Raw genomic sequence first — 16,117 nt, 5'->3', positions numbered from 1 at the left:
ATCTGTACTCGTTGGAGCCTTTTTATTTCATACTAGAACCATCAGCGCCACCATGTGGTCAAACAGCCACAAAGCAAGAGGCAGGTCTTCTAGACATAACGTTCACCTTTCACAGATTAAAGCACTCACTACATTGACAAGTACAAAACATCCACTCTTCTTAATAAACTGGAAGTTGTTGTTGTTATATTAAAATATAATCCCTAAACAACAATATAAATAGTCTATAAATCTGTGGTGTAAATGTGATACCTTCAGAGTAAGACAGGCATGTCAACCAGGTGTACATGAAAGAGGCAGCTCCAGCTCAAGTTGGAGTTTTTTTTTTTTGCTGTTTTTTGCTTTTTAAATCCACCTGGAGACTTGCAAGAGTACTGTTTCTTACTGTAAGACAGATCGGCTTTTTTTTTTTTTTTCAGCATTGCAACAGTCTCTCATTTCACAGTGCAATCATTGATGAACTGCGTTGGAATATGATGAAATTTCGCTGCGGTCACAGAAAGTAGCATCACTTCACGTGAATTTACAAAACTTGCATAAGATCTTTGGTTCAACTCTAAGTTTACCGTGCAATAGTATCCTATCAGTGCCATCACAAACACGTTATCACTCTGTACATTCATATTAAACCACCACATAACTGAAACAATGAAATACTTTGTGTATGAGGAATAAAAAGAAATATATTTTCTGGCATTAAAAAACACAAACTTACTGACACACAGCTCTCCTCACGGAGCTACTACAGTAACATTCCAATATTTTCAACTAATCCACTTAAACCTGAACTACTGGATAGATTATATAAAATACTACAAATTCTGTTTGAAATTGTTTAACACAGGGAGGCAAACCTCACCTTCCCACAATGTTTTCATAGAGTTAAAAAAAAAAAAAAGAATACAGTTCGCTCAGACGCACGATTTAAATCCATAAACAACTCTATAATGTGAGGTGGTTGACATCTTTTATACGCAGTTGTTCAGATTTTGGCATGACTGTCTCATCGTGTCTTTGACCCCCCCCCCCCCCCCCCCCCCCCCCCCCGTTGTTCGGTCTTTTGAAGGTGCTACATCTGGTTGACGTTCTGGTTGTACTGCGGGCTGGAGTACTGGTCCTGCATGGCTCCGGCGGCGGCCCCCATGGCAGCCTGCTGGGCCGCGGCCTGGACGTGGGGGTTCTTCCAGGCTCCTGTGGTCCATTCCTCCTGAGCTTTGGACATGCTGGCCTCGCTACCACGGTAGAAGTTATGGATCTACGAGCAAGGTTAAATCACCATGACAAGAAGCCACTACATGCTACAGGTGAAGTTAATAACTCCATGCGATGTGCTCTTCATTTCCTCAGCATTCAGTCTGAAGAAATTAATCTTTTGTATACATTTTTTTTAAAAGCGATCTGACACGTTTGTGGTAAACCAAACAAAGCTGGGAGCAAAACATTTATTAAAAAAATCAATCTCAAATCTCAAACAACCTGTGAGCGGAAAAAAAAAAGTTTTATTTAAAAAAGTGGATTGCAATACTTTGATAAAGTGATGCTTATTAGAAATGATAGCTTGTGCTCCAAACAGCCCGTCGACTTTCCTCCCACGTACAAATGCACCCGTTGAAAACTTACCCTGGTGAGGGCAATGAAGGACAGCGAGGCCACAGCGGTGAACATGACTGTGGGGACCAGCATGATGAGTGCAATGAAGATATTATAGCTGAAGAAGGAGATGGTAGCCAGCCAACCGCTGAGGAAGACGGAAAATGAATGTTAACCGAATTAAGAAAACAAGAGAGCATAACAAGAGCTGGGCTGATCTGCTGCTGGGTTTTCTGGAGTTCCTTCAAACGATACCGCCGCAGAACATCTGGGTGTTAAATGCCAATAATTTTGAACGACTTGAATTCCTGTGGTATAAACTTTACAGGTTTTACAGCTCATACATGAGGATATCCAAATGCACGTGGTGACATTTATAAACTTTATGGAGGCGGCTATAATATTAATTTCTGATCATCAGCCTGAGTCAGGTGACATTTTCAGGATCACTTTAACTGCCTCTCAAAATCTAATAACAGGAGGGTCATAAAAGTTATACGAGGGCAGTTTCTGATGGTCCATCACTGTCATGTTAATGAAAGCGGAAAACAAGGTCTTTAAAGAACACGCCAGTTCGAGAGAGGTGCAATTTTTCAAAAGTGGATTTTGCGGCGTTATGAAAACAACTTTTGACTTTTATTGTTAGCGTTTGTCACACAACAAGGTATAAATCACTGATATATGCTGGCAGAACTCTACGTGAACTTTAATGTCTGGACTACAGTCTCTGTTTGTCTTTGTAATGTCAATTAATTGAGATTTTATTTGCTCTTACCAACAATAACTGTCTGGTAATGTTAGATTGTGCTGCACTCACTCACATAAAATCAACATAATGAAGCAAAAATAATAACTCACCCTTAAGAGAAAACTCTCTGATGAAAAATATGAAAGGTCCGATTGTGAATGTTATTGAAAAATATTTGGAGTAAATGAAAAGAGAATTACAATCAAATACGTTGTCAATCTCAGACTCTTACCACACTCCCCATCCCGGGATGCCGATGCTTTGGATGATGCTGATGCCAACTTGGGCCATGAACACAAAGAAGAACAGCATGAAGTTGAAGGAGCTGTCACTCCTGGGAAAATACAAAAACAAAGAAGAATTTTACACAGTGACTACATTTATTCTTCTCACTTGTACTTTGCTCTTTTTTTTTTTTTTTCCCCCCCTCCCTGGAGCTTCGTGGCTCTTTATTTTGCATCGGTGCTCCGTCGAGTATTCTAAACAACATGCTGGCTTCTTCATGACTCGAGACAATGAAGGAGCCGTTCACCACTGCATGCTGGCACACGCCATACACCGCCCTTCAATAAAGGATATAGGGGATGTTCTGGGTGCCCTTCTGTCTACAGAGGAAACACTCTGAACATTCATCACTGCTGCCACTCAACTCATTCTGGAGGACCGGAGGACAAATGAACCTCAAGCCAAATGGACCATTGCCCAAGATGAGTGTACTCCCTAGTTAGCATTTATAAGCCATATACAAACATTTAATGTCCGTTTTATGGCACATTAAGATGTCGCTGTAGGCAGATATGTGTACATTAGTGTATTAGTCGAAAGCCATAACTTCTCTCAAAGACACGCAGAAGTGGGGGGTAAATGATAATAGTAAAATATAACATTTTATAGATCTGTGTTGAAATACCATTAATTAAATGATTATGTGGTCCTTATTAAAATAATTGTGCACAGAAGTAAATCAGCAGGCTGGTCTATGTAATGTTTAGGAATCGGAAGATATGGAACTACAAGAGAAAATAGCACGCTAAGTATAAACTGCTGGAATCCACCCATCAAATATATCAAAAAGAGCTTTCAGTTTTGTCCTCCAGCATTTTGGTTGACACCATAAAACACCGGCCTCATTTCAGGATGAGATGTCATTACTATGTGGCGGTAAAATATGTCATACGGCTACAGCAGCATCGTCACAAGACGTCACAGGATTATCAACCAAAAAATTGCTTTACCGTTACTGTATGCCATTATGAAGGTCAATCATCCAGAAAAGCAGCTCCTTTGATTCAGGATTATATTTGTACCAGACCAGTTGAGGTCAGGTGATTCCTCTTGGGTTTCTGTCCTTTCTAATTTGGGAAGTGAAATCAATCGTTTCTGCCGTAAACTAACTGTTTAAGTAAGAATGAAATCGTGTTCGACTGACTTGTAGGCCTTGTAGATTGGCCTGAACCAGCAGACGTAGGAGCAAGGAGTGAACATCAGGAGCCAGATGATGGCCAGTCCGAAATTAGTCACACCACCTCCACCGAACATCCAGGCAAAGCAGCCAATGAGGTTGACGGCAAGTGTGGCGCCATTCACTGCAGAGGCACAGCAGAGATAGTTCAGGCATTGAAATGAACAAAAACCTAAATCTTATTGAACACATGAAAACAGCTAGTGTTGACATAATCCAATCACAAATCTGTTGGTGCTCCCTGAGAAGTTTAACATCATTGACACTTAATTCAACTGAAACTTTGACTGTAGAAAGTGACAAAATGGAGAATAAACAAGTTTAGAACAACGACAAGGTTTCACATTCTTTAAATTAACCCACGCGAGAAAAACATGCAAGCATAAAGAGAGCCATGCAGGTCACCACTGAATATTTTCTATACACGTGACATGCAAGACAGGCGCTGCAAAGAAACCGACGGGGAGATTTAGTACCTGCGTGTGTTTATTAAAAAGAAGCCACCTGCAGAAAGAAAAGAGGTTAGCTCATCTTAAATCAAGATGCTCCTGATCCTGGTTAAATTGCCTAAAATATGCACAGACTTTTTTTTCCCGAACACACCAGCTATATCCTCTGGATTTCATGTTGTATTTTTTATTTATTTTTTGCTCGTTGGCTTGCTTTCCTTCCTCTGACTGCTGAGTTGGTATGACGGCCCATCGCAGCTCAGCTCTGACTTGTTTCTTGCTCTTCTTCCACCTGGTCCCTTGTTTGAACTCACTGGCAGGCAGGGAGCCACCAGAGTCGAACAATATCACAAACACTACTGTACTGCGTGTTTATAGACTCATAAACTTTGATGAAACTGCTTCTGGCGAAGATTGTTTTACACAATTTCAGCGTTAACTGCGCTGCTCAAACCCAGGCCATCTGGTCAGTGCTATGACTCATTAGCAAATACACCAGTCATCAAAACAAAGCCAGAGAAATAAAATGATCTTTTTTGGTCCAAATGGACTCGGATAAAGCATTACCCCACTGTTACATGTTCTTTTTTTTCCCACGAGCTGATGCCTGTGGCGATGACATGGACCTGCAGAAGAGTCGCATCATTCGAGATCATTTCGATTTTTTTTTATCACCTCATTAGATGAGGAAACCTAATTGGACACTTTCAGATTCTGCATTTTTTTTTTAGAAACTGTCAAAGGTACTTTCACTAAAGTTACAGAATACATGGATTAAAAGTTCCAGTCATCATTCAAATAGTTGTTGTACATGTGGGATTCCTGAATTTTGTGTGATTATAATTACACTAGAAACATGATATCATCACATAAACACAGGCAACGTTTCTCATAGCACTGTAGTCATGCACCGCATCAATACTATGACACATCATGTGTCCATTTGCACCGTAGTACATGTCACACGAGAGTATTTCAATAGTGCATCCAATAAGTCATATGTAGGACCCTTATAAATTATATTGGTTAGCAGTAGGATTCAGTCATGTAAATGATGCGGAATCAAGCATGACCTACTTTAAAAGGAATGTGAAAAATATATCTGTATTAGAAACATAATTCAGCTCTAAACTGTGTCTATGTGTATTAATTAATATTAACAACATAATAAAGACTTTAAAAAAGATGAAATCAGCAGTTTGCCAACCACTGCTCTTAAGTTTCAAAATAGCTTTAAACCATGTCTATGCATAAAAAGTTGTTTCAGCAAATGCCACATAAAAGGTTAAGAGTTTCTTTGTCAAATCAATTCCATCTGACTGAGTGATGGCGGTGGGCACCCTGGGCACGATGCCCGTCAGTCACATGAATGACATTCAAATGTAAAAACACCAAATAACCTCAAATGCATGTTTTTTGCCTGTTGGAAGAAGGATGAGGACCTTGAGAAATCCCATACAGACACATGAAAGAACGCGCAAACTCCCCACAGAAAATAGCCTACTCAAACCTTCTGTACCTGAACAGCTACATTTTCTTACCCTGAATGCAAAGTGCAACATTTACACACTATAGTCTTGTCTAAGAAGTAGGTAAAGAGTCAAATATGTAACCCAGCTTGACATTTGTGCACTCACACATCCACAGGTGGTACATTTTCTTGCACATGCTGCGGTGCTGCTCGGGGATTTCGTCAAAGTCCTGATAGAAACATGGCTTGAGTGGAATGAATCCAGGCAGTGGAGGGAAATTGGGCTCTGCAACAAACAGTGTGGCGATAACGGGAGTTAGACATGCCAGGCACCAAATGACTTGTATGTGTCTCTCTTTTCTTTGCCGCGCATAATTTGTTTCCGTCACTGACCAGCCATATGGACACAATGTGGAGTTTTGCTTCTTTTATGTTTGGCCCGCCAGTCCCTTCAGCCTGTCAAGAGAGGAGAAACTTCAGCTGGGTGCACCTGCAGCTTGCATAACTTTACAAGTTTGCAGATGTTTGATGCGCATCGTCGGTGAAGGAGGAGCTCCTTCCTCCACCCTTTGCCAAAGTGACATACTTTCCGTTAAGAAAGCGTTTTAACAGACGGTGTTATAAGCTCCTGCGTCGCCATCGAGACGTCGTGCGGGGGATTTAATGTGTGTGCGCCCTGCAGCCACGTCTATCTGGTGTTGATAAGACTTATAACGACTCGAGAAACAATAGAAAAGGGAAAAAAAAACACCGCCGGGTGACTATTGCATACAAACTGCGCTTTACCGGATGAATGAATTATCCACACATGTGCAAAGTCACCTGAGGTATTTCGGAGCCGGCCATCTCCGCCAGGAATTACGTCTTGAACCGGGAGAGTAATCTGCTTACCTTCCTGCTCAGATCTGTCGCTCCACTTGTCCAAAACGCGCTCCGGGATGATTCTCACCTGCACGAGGAGCCGAGAGAGTAGGACGATCCGATATGACCCGCGAGCAATTTTTTTTATTTATTTTTACACTTCTAGTACTTTGTTTTGCTCAGTGTGACCACAGAGATAAATCCTGTCTGTCCTGACTTGTCCACCAATCACTGCCGCGGAACTTGCTGTCACTTTGATTCAGACCAATAGGCGGATTACTCTAATCCCTGACGTCGTGTTGTCGACCCAATCACCGCCGCGCGCTCTGTCCATGGTGCTGAAAGCGGAGATTAAAAACACAAGCGTGGCCTCTAACTTGAAGCCACCAGCACCAGAGCTGACATTTCTCTGTGATAAAACACCTTCGACGACATTTATGTGACCATGTCTTGTGGTGTGCGTTCCAAGAGTAGCAGCACTATTAGGAAAACCATGCCAAGCCCACTACTTGAGGGAAGGAATAGGCCAGTAGGGAGTACTTTTATATTGTGCAAATTCAGCTATAGTGCACCCCATGGAGCAGACTATCATCAGTCAAGCTGCTGCTCGTAGCAGACCTGAATATGAGTCTCGGGTTGACCTAAATAGTATGCTGACTCCTGCACTCCAGCTGGGGCTGCTGTTTCACTACACTGGAATAATGATGCACTGGATACTCTCACAGCGTCCACCACAATTCCGGCAAGCGGTTGTACATTAGAGGAAACACTCTGACACTTATTGAAACAAACATTGAAGGGAAATGGGTTATTCCATGGTACTAGTGTGTAAGAATGACTTGTTTTTGTTGTTTCTCTTCACAGTGAATGTATAGGTGACCCACTTCCAAATACAACCCAAAGGCCAAAAAGGTTGGAAGGATGTGTAACATTTCTAATTTTGCAGACAACGCGGTTTCGTGCTTCATACTCTCACCTCATAGTCCAGGTTAGATTTGGATGCTTTTGTTTGCAGAAATGTTTCCCCGGTGGGTTTTCCAGTTTCCTCTAACAGGCAACAACGTATATCTCAGTTAATTATTGTCTTGAAACTGCCCGTAGGTGTGACTGTGGAAATGTGTGATTGACTGTATTTCTGTGTTCGTTCTGTGATGGACTAGTGATCAGTGCAGAATGTACTCGACTTCGACTCACAGTCATCCTCATTCAGCTGACCCCTATGACCCTAGAATAATATGGATGGATAATTCGAATGGCAGTAAAACATCAAAATGGGTTGGATGAGTCAACAAGCAGCTAAGTGGCACTGTTTAAAAAAAAAGAAGCTGAAGGATAATTTTGTATAGGTTGAAAAAGAGCATTTCAGAGAGGCTTTTGAAGTGAGTAAAGACTGAGAAGGGTTTGTCAGTCAGTCAGTTCATCAAAAAGTTGTTAAGGAACTAAAAGAAACACTTCCTCAAGTGGGCACTTGTTGAATTATTTGAAAAGGGAGCTTTTCAAAACTTGAGTTGTGTTAAAGAATATGTCAAGAGCTACTTTTTGAAATCTGCGACTATGTCTTAAAGACATAACTAAACTTATATGTGATGGAAACCTCTTGGAAAGCATGAAGCTCACCAAGTGATATGAGATTTCACAATTTATGCTAAGTATAAAATCGCTACATAGTCTAAAATTCTGACTGGAAGCCTGAGACTTGATGGAAAAGCCAAAGGGAGCATAAATCCTATTAGTCAGTCCATCATATTCAACTTTGCATTTTTACAGTCAACAATTCACCTTAAATGCAACTTTTTGAATTGTGGGAGGAAACTGAGTGCCTGGAAAAAACTCGTGAATTTCTACTATTGGGAATAAATGATAAACACCAACCCCCCCCCCCCCCCCGCTGTTAAAAAGTATTTAACAGCAGTTTAATCACAAACGTAGATGTATTCAGCGATGTTAGCTTGTGTTGGATCATTATATCAATCATCTAAAATGTAAAACTGTCAAATAGTTATAAATGTAGATAACTCATGTTTTTTTTCTACTTAAATGACCATTGTCACATGGACTCACTGAAAAGGGGCCAGTTGGACCTTCAATAACTGATATCAGAATTTATGGTGACATAAGGCTAGAAAGTTCAGTTTAAAGTAAGAATAAAGCAGGCAAGAAAAAGGGACTCAAATGATGTTTTAAGGTTTACAATCAACAACAGGCAGGCAAAGACAAGTGAGGCAAAAAATCAGCTATACCAGAAAGTCAAGAACGGACTGGAGACAATAATAAGAGCAAACGCTGGAGTCCAATAACAACAGCACTATGACAAATTGGCACGAGATCAAAAATGGGGCAGGAGGGTGAGCTATATGCAGCAGGTAGTCTTCAGGTATGTGGGCGGGGTCTGATGAGACGAGGTAACTTCAGGGCAGGTAGGAATGGACAGGAGAAGACTTGAATTAGTCAAGTCAAAATACAAGATGACGACCATAACACATAACGTTCAATTTGTCACTGACACAAGCCGCCACATCCCAAGAACTTTTTTTTTACTCCCCATCCTTGATGTGCTGCTCATCCACATAATTGACATGACGCGCCTGATCAGCTTCTACGGGTCCCTGAGGGGTGGTTGATCATGTCATTAAAGTCTGCAACATTGATTTAGTCCTGATGAGCTTCACTGGCAAGCCGCCATCACAAACTGTGGTGATTTCTAATGTGTTGCTTCCTCATGAAATAGAGTCAACTAAAGTACCTTGGATAGTTCAATCTGTCTAAAACCATAACCTCAGTTAATCATTGGATTAGGATGCCGATGCACTTTCTCAGGGGAGAGTGAGAAGGTACAAAGAGATTATAAATGGTGTATTTGCAGGTTATTTCAAATCAAATCAGGGCAAACTACTTTGATTTGTCTCAAATCTTATCTTATCTTTTGGTTTGGGTTTGAGGAGGCCATCGGTGAGATGGGATCCTTCAAATGATGAACTTAAAGTGGATGAGTTAATATCTACTCTGTGTTGAGCGACAGTGATTCATCGATGAATCCTCATCCCACCTGGCATCGGGGAGCTGAACACCCAGTTCTTCCCTCCAAGTGTCATCCTCATCCTCACAGCAGGCATCATACAACAATCGTGGAACAATCAAGTCCATGTCACTTCAGGATCAAGCGAAAGCTCCGATGGGGGTGTGCAAGATTTAAAACATCTGAGAACGTAGCTCCTGTTTGAATGCAGCCGCTGCACAAGTGGAAAAACAAATTGTTTGCGGTCAGAAGTAACAGAGATAACAAAGTTCATTGCAGTGTAGTCCTTGAAAAAAATAAATTAATTAAATCGAATAACACTAGATCATTAAAACGACCTTTTCATTTGTCACCACTTGTCAAATCAAGGCCACTCAGAATGGAAAGCTGAGAAGCTGTCACTTATCTCACGCGGTCACACCCCCCCCACCTCTCTAATTTTTCCCTCTTCTCTCTTCATTAATATTTATCTGAAGTAGTTTCAGTCTAGACAGGACTCTGACAGGTTGTTCAAAGGCCAACATGCCGCTGGTCGTGCACAGAAATCTACAGAATAGTGGGCTGTAAGTGGTCTCTCTGTCTTGTTTCTTTGTCCGTCTTTCTCGCTCCGTTTCTCATTCCGCTTCTCATCTTTACCAAACAAGGCCGCCATTGACAGGACCATTCAGATAAGCTCCTTTCTCCAACGCCTTGCAATCTTCAACCTAGATTTGGATTCAGAATCTACTTTTTGAGCTAATTAGGACAAGGGCTGCTTCTTTCAGACAGTAATGGTCCTACTCTGTATTAACAGAGCCCACCTACTCCCTCCCACTCCAGCTCACAACAGTGCTTCACTCTGCATACATTAGAACGAGAATGTCAGATTTCCTCCCATGAGCTTTGCCAACAGGGTATTGATGCAACACAATGAGGCTTTTTTTGGGGGAGGGGGGCATGGGGGGACTCGCATTGAGACGTGCTTTGTCATCAACCTGGACAGGGTGCAGATAGAAAGCAGGATATTAAGCGCCGAGGAAGATGAGAGAAGCAGCGGGGTGGGAGAGAAAACAAAAGACGATGAGAGGGAGAAAGGAAATGAAGGGTATGAGAGCATGTCAGCAACAGCATTCACTGAATATCAGAGGCAGGAAGATAGAAGAGCGTGTTTTCTCTGAAAATGTCTTGTCTACTTTGTTTCTCTGCAGTTAAATCACTTACAGTCTATAAGTGACTGAAGATCTGGAAATCGGTGCACTTCAGTAAATAAAAAGGGTGATTATTTATAAATCATCTACAATTTTTTTTAATCAGATTTGTGGTATTTTTTGTGTTCGGCAGTCTGCTTTGTGCTGTCTTGTGCGGTTTCCAGCTTGGGACTTAAATGAAATAAAAGCCAAATGTGTCAGTGGGCATGCATTTTGACATCTTTGTAATTCAACCAAAACTACTACTTTAATGAGGGGATATCTTTTCATAGTATTTTTCCCTTTTTTCTTTTTTTAAATTTTTGAGAAAAAAAAATCGTGATAAAGACATTGTTAAAAGCTTTAAAGTATTTCAATCAAATATAGATTTTTGATCTGAATACACCGTCAGTGCCATATAGGTCATTTAAAGTATAAAAATAAGTTTGGGTGTCATGCTATATGTGTGGTTTTAGTCATTTGGCTCGAGCTCTGAGTCAAATCGTACGTCAATAATGTAATAATATTGCTAGTAGGGGGACTTTTGCTCCGTCAAGGGTGACAAGTCATCATGATGTGATTGTACAAACAGACGGAAGACAGACTTTCTGTGATTTCAACCTCAATTACTACTCATTAAACTCTCACCCTCACCTTCAACTAAACCACCCTTGACATTGATCTAACAAAGAAATCATGTTTCACGTCAAAATTTGAATATATGCAAACACCCTCTGTAGAGACTTGATGTTTTTGTGGGTACGCACGTTGAAGCGCGCAACAGTCATGAACCCGTGCGCACACAAGTTCACTGATCTCCGTGGTTCCTATTAAATGCTTGATTGCATGTATTTATGTCCACGCACTTTGAATGAGGTAAAAACGAGTGTCTCCGGTTTGACGCTCACTTTCCCCGCTTGGTGCTCTGAATCGCGGCCCAGCGCCAGTTCATCCCCGGTGTCATTGTCCTCCCAGGAAGAAAAGCCATTTGCCCAGTCACTCTCTAAGACCATGTGCCACCGTTGTTTTAGTTTCTATGGAGACGCTTTACTTCACGTCAAGCACGCGGAGGGCTCCCCTCCAGCGGAAGGAGGTGGAATAACATTGTGGAAAGGCAATCACACACTCACCTCATTTACATGTCCAAACATGGACCATGGACCACAGCATACTGTGTTTGTTCACTCAACATTTCAGTGTCTCTTTGAACTCCTAAAATGAAGCACACACGATAATGATTTTTCTATTTCTATATTTATAACCGATTAGAGTATTATTTTGCCACAAGAGAATTGATGATTCATAAATGATTTGGATGAATTGATGGGGGTCATCTGATCAAAGTGTAAAATATAGATACTGATCTCCTCCACAGTTTTCAATCTTCTGACCGCCGAGGCTTTCTTTGTACTCCTGACATTATTGGTGTTTCCTGAGCATGCCCAGGTGGGGGCGCTGCTCTCTCTGTCTGTCAGTCTGTGGCATAGCCTTATGGATTCAGGAGAGCCTCTGCTGTCAGATGGAGTTGGGTGTCTCTGACCTTGAAGAAGATGAAAGACAGCCACCTCTGAGGCTACTGTACTCGGCATTTCAATACTCACTCCTCAGTCAAGACTGTGGCGTAGAAATAAGGACACCAGCAATGTGGGAGGAGTGTGAGGTGACCATATTTTCTTTCTTCCTATAATTTCTGACCACATGTGGAATTAAATGATTTCTTTTCTGCTTTTTTTCAATTGTACTTTTTTTTTTCTTTCAAAATACCATTTTTTTCTTGAAAAAAAAAACCCAAACTATTTTGACTGAATTTAAAAAAAAATCATATTAAAACCTGAATTTTTGTCTGCCTCCAGATTTAATATCCATGAAAGGGAGTGTCTGCTAATGGATAGGCCAAACAACAACAAAAACCAAAGACACAGAATGGCAGCTAAACATCATTAACATATTTTACTGAGGCAGTAATTGTGGCAGTGACTGAGTGCCACACAGCCTCATTGATCGCTGAACATAATCCAGCTCTGAATCTCAAACAGCAGCATGCGCCACTGCAGGGGCGACAGTAATAAATGTGACTGTTTTTAATCACTGATATGTTATCTTCCAACTCTTTAACTTGGTCAGGAGAACACGTCATCATAAACAAATGTCAAATAAAGGCTAAGACCAACACATAAAATGCTATCTTGTAATGGAACATGTATCATGTTGGCACATAAGCATTTTCTACTCCTCGCTCCACAGATTCTCTAATGAACCTAATAACAAACCCATCAATACATATTCTTCCAAAATGCGCTTTTTCCTATCTGAGAAATACCTGGTTTCCTGTTTACAGACAATATATTTGTGCTCTCAATGTCCTAATTGCAACAAATAACTAAAGACTATATATTATATTTGTTCATCCTGAGGGGAGCTAATAAATGATAAGTGCATTATCACCATTAGGCAGTTTTAATGAATGCTCCGTCGACTGATCAAAAAAAACAAACAATCAAACTCGTGCCCTTCCCTTCAAACTATTTCCTTTTTCTTTGGGATATTTCAGCTGGAGCTTTCCAAGGCTAAATTAGTCACTGAATTTAAATGGTGCAATTATTCCAATAAATTCTATATTTGCACTGAGCTCATACACATAATACAAAGTGCAACTTGATAATGTGTTTAGTGTGTGAAATAGTCTATGTTTTTAGAACCCCTGCAAGATTTTTACAATTTATTCACACATCTTTATTCATCTCCTATGCAACAATAATTTTATGTCAATTGTATATTTAAAACATACGGGAAACTCTGTTTTTGCCTCCACCGACTGAATTTTAAAGACGAACTCTTACAATAATGTTGACATGAAGAAGAAGAAGAACTCAAAGTGCACGCCGGTAATTTCATTTAAAAGATTGCCACTTTGCATGATTTCTGTTATTTGATCCAGAACGTTTCTGAGTTGTGCAGTTGCTCTGGAAACACACATATAACAAATGTATTTAATCTCATCCCATGCCCCGAGCAATTACTTCAAGATCTTTCCCACCCTAAGGTGACTACATCCTTTACAGAGATAGACATCTTCTGGTGGGCTCCGCTCCACACTAACCAATTACAATATTGTCTGTAGTATAGAAATCTAATTTGTTTTCACAGAAAAAAAACAAAAAAAAAAGCAAAGCCAACCTACCTCTTATACTGCCAAGAAAAACTACTAAAACCTCTTGCTGTTTGACTTAAGCCAGACAAGTTTACTATCCTAATTGGTCTCTGTGGGCAGAGCATCAAATGTGTAAATAATTCTCTCAGAGATTGGCCCACTCTGTCCTCGGCAGTCCTGGCTTTGTTTCATAGTGAAAATAAAGTTCTGCCTGCTGGAACAATGTTCTGTAATAATTTCTGGAGCACATTGTTTTCATCTTTAACAGAATTACTTCAGTATGGTAATAAAAGAACAACATTCAATCAGAGAGTCACCAGTGTCTTATTATGTATCGACCAGAGTGCGTGGTCAGTGGTTTCTGCACGGGGTAACAAGGTGGAGGCAAAGCCGCAAGTGTATCTGCAGCGTGGTCTCTTGGTTTGTAGTTTAAGGGATCAGCTTACATAATTAACAGCACAGCTTGACGCGGGTCATCCGATATGCCACATTGGCTTATATTCTGATAAACCACAAATAATTTGATTTCAGTTTTATCAATATTGTTGCATCTGTATCTCATTGCACAGTCATGTTCAGTTTGCACAGGTTATTTGTCTAGACCTCCCACAGAGCATACAGCATAGAGTGACAGAGGCGGGCACACAGCCAAAACTCCAAATTTGCAAGCAGCTGACAGTTTGTGTTCATTATTTTTACAGCAGCTGGGGAGGAAAAGGGAAAAGCGGGGAAATTGCAGCTTGACCACAATCACAGAGGACACAGCAGTGCTATTAGTTTTCCAATGCAATCACATAATCTGATGGGCCAGACATTCGCTTTAATCAGACACCTGGGAAATGCATCCATCCCATTTCATTTCATCAGCTCAAATCAATCCCCCATCAGTATTAAATGAATACACCGAGTCCAGAAATCTGCTGGACAAGATATTATTACCAAAGGGAACTCCTTCATTACAGCCTTTCATGATTACAGTCTTTCTATATACCCGGTGTTACAGGCTGCCTAAAAACCTTCCTCATGTTTTCGAGTACGGAACAAGCAATATATAAGAAGATACCTCATCAAATGTGTTTGGTGCGTATGACGATGGAACTTCAAAGAACGGTTGTATTATTCCAGTGAACTGTAACCAGAAGTAGCAGGCCTGATGTGCATGTAATGAGCGGTACGTGCATGTCGGACATAGGTTAGAGGCTTTGCTTTGTGTTTCCAGCCGCTGCACATCACTGTGTGCTGGTGGATGCGAGGATGCTGCTGGTATCAGTGATGCTGAGAGCGCTGCACGAGGCGAGTCTTTGTCTGCTCTGGGAAGGCTGGGCTCCAGCTGGCTCCTGCTATGTGTTTGCATGCAAAAGTGGCGAGCGAGTTGATTGATTGGGATGCACTCCACCAACAACCCCCCCCCCCCCCCCCACCCCTTTTTTTTTTTGCCTGATCTTGCTTGGGGAGCACATGTGCCTCTCCATTTTTCACTCAGACCTGCTTTATCACACACACACACACACACACACATACACACACACTCTCGAATTCGTGTAGCCATTAACAAAGGTGCCTGTTCATCCACCCAAAGAAGAACACAAAGATATATGCGATATTAAATCACAAGAATGAATCAGCGTAGGTGGTGCATGATTAAAGGAGCGTGTTTGTACAACATGTGTATCCTGATGTGTGCGCGTGCTCATAAACAACAGCATCAGCAGCAGCAGCAGCAGCAGCAGCAGTCTCCAACATGGGTTCATTCAGGGCAACGCATTAGCAGTCATTACAGATAACCACTAATCAAGACCATTCTCCACACTTGTTTTTTTGTAAATTTTATTATTTGCTCGAGCCGAGACTGAAGTGTTACCCCAACGAATTCATCATCCCAGACAGACAGAGAGGGCGCCTGGGGTAAAACACGTTTTTTTGGGACAATATTGGTATCGCAAGTGCTTTCTGCAACGCTCTGAACGGGATCGAATAAGTATTGGTGGACAAGCGTGGAGTTGGAAAAAAAAAAAAAAAAAAACAAATACGGGAGGGGACGGAAGAAAGCGTGTGTTAGAATCGCCGACAGCTTTTCAGGACTCCAGCGACGACCAGCCAGCCAGCCAGTGTCTGGCGAACGGGGCGTGTGCGCGTAAAGTGGGCGCGCATGTGTGCGTCCATGCCTCCTTGTGTGTGTGTGTGTGTGTGTGTGTGTGTGTGT

At 41.3% G+C, this 16,117-nt stretch overlaps 1 protein-coding gene across 2 annotated transcripts; it reads right to left on the bottom strand.

Moving 5' to 3' along the window:
- On the bottom strand, positions 1-6,819 carry LOC308106803 (secretory carrier-associated membrane protein 5-like). 2 transcript variants are annotated; one of them, XM_080458762.1, is made up of 7 exons: positions 6,612-6,819; positions 6,114-6,176; positions 5,887-6,006; positions 3,768-3,924; positions 2,571-2,672; positions 1,621-1,738; positions 1-1,255 (listed from the first exon to the last, which is right to left on the bottom strand). In XM_080458762.1, exons 2-7 carry the CDS (start codon positions 6,118-6,120, stop codon positions 1,070-1,072), a joined length of 690 nt encoding a protein of 229 aa, XP_080314888.1. In that variant the 5' UTR covers positions 6,121-6,176; positions 6,612-6,819; the 3' UTR covers positions 1-1,069. The 2 variants fall into 2 exon arrangements, with proteins under 2 accessions (XP_080314888.1, XP_080314889.1); XM_080458763.1 differs by having other exon boundaries at positions 8-1,255; positions 6,670-6,814.
- Positions 6,820-16,117: the final 9,298 nt, after the last annotated feature.

This window comes from Lipophrys pholis (genome assembly GCF_963383615.2).
Source record: "Lipophrys pholis genome assembly, chromosome: 2".
NCBI classification, from domain to species: Eukaryota; Metazoa; Chordata; class Actinopteri; order Blenniiformes; family Blenniidae; genus Lipophrys; species Lipophrys pholis.
The sequence above is the reverse complement of the archived record's forward strand: the minus strand, read 5'-3'. Positions and strand labels throughout refer to the sequence as shown.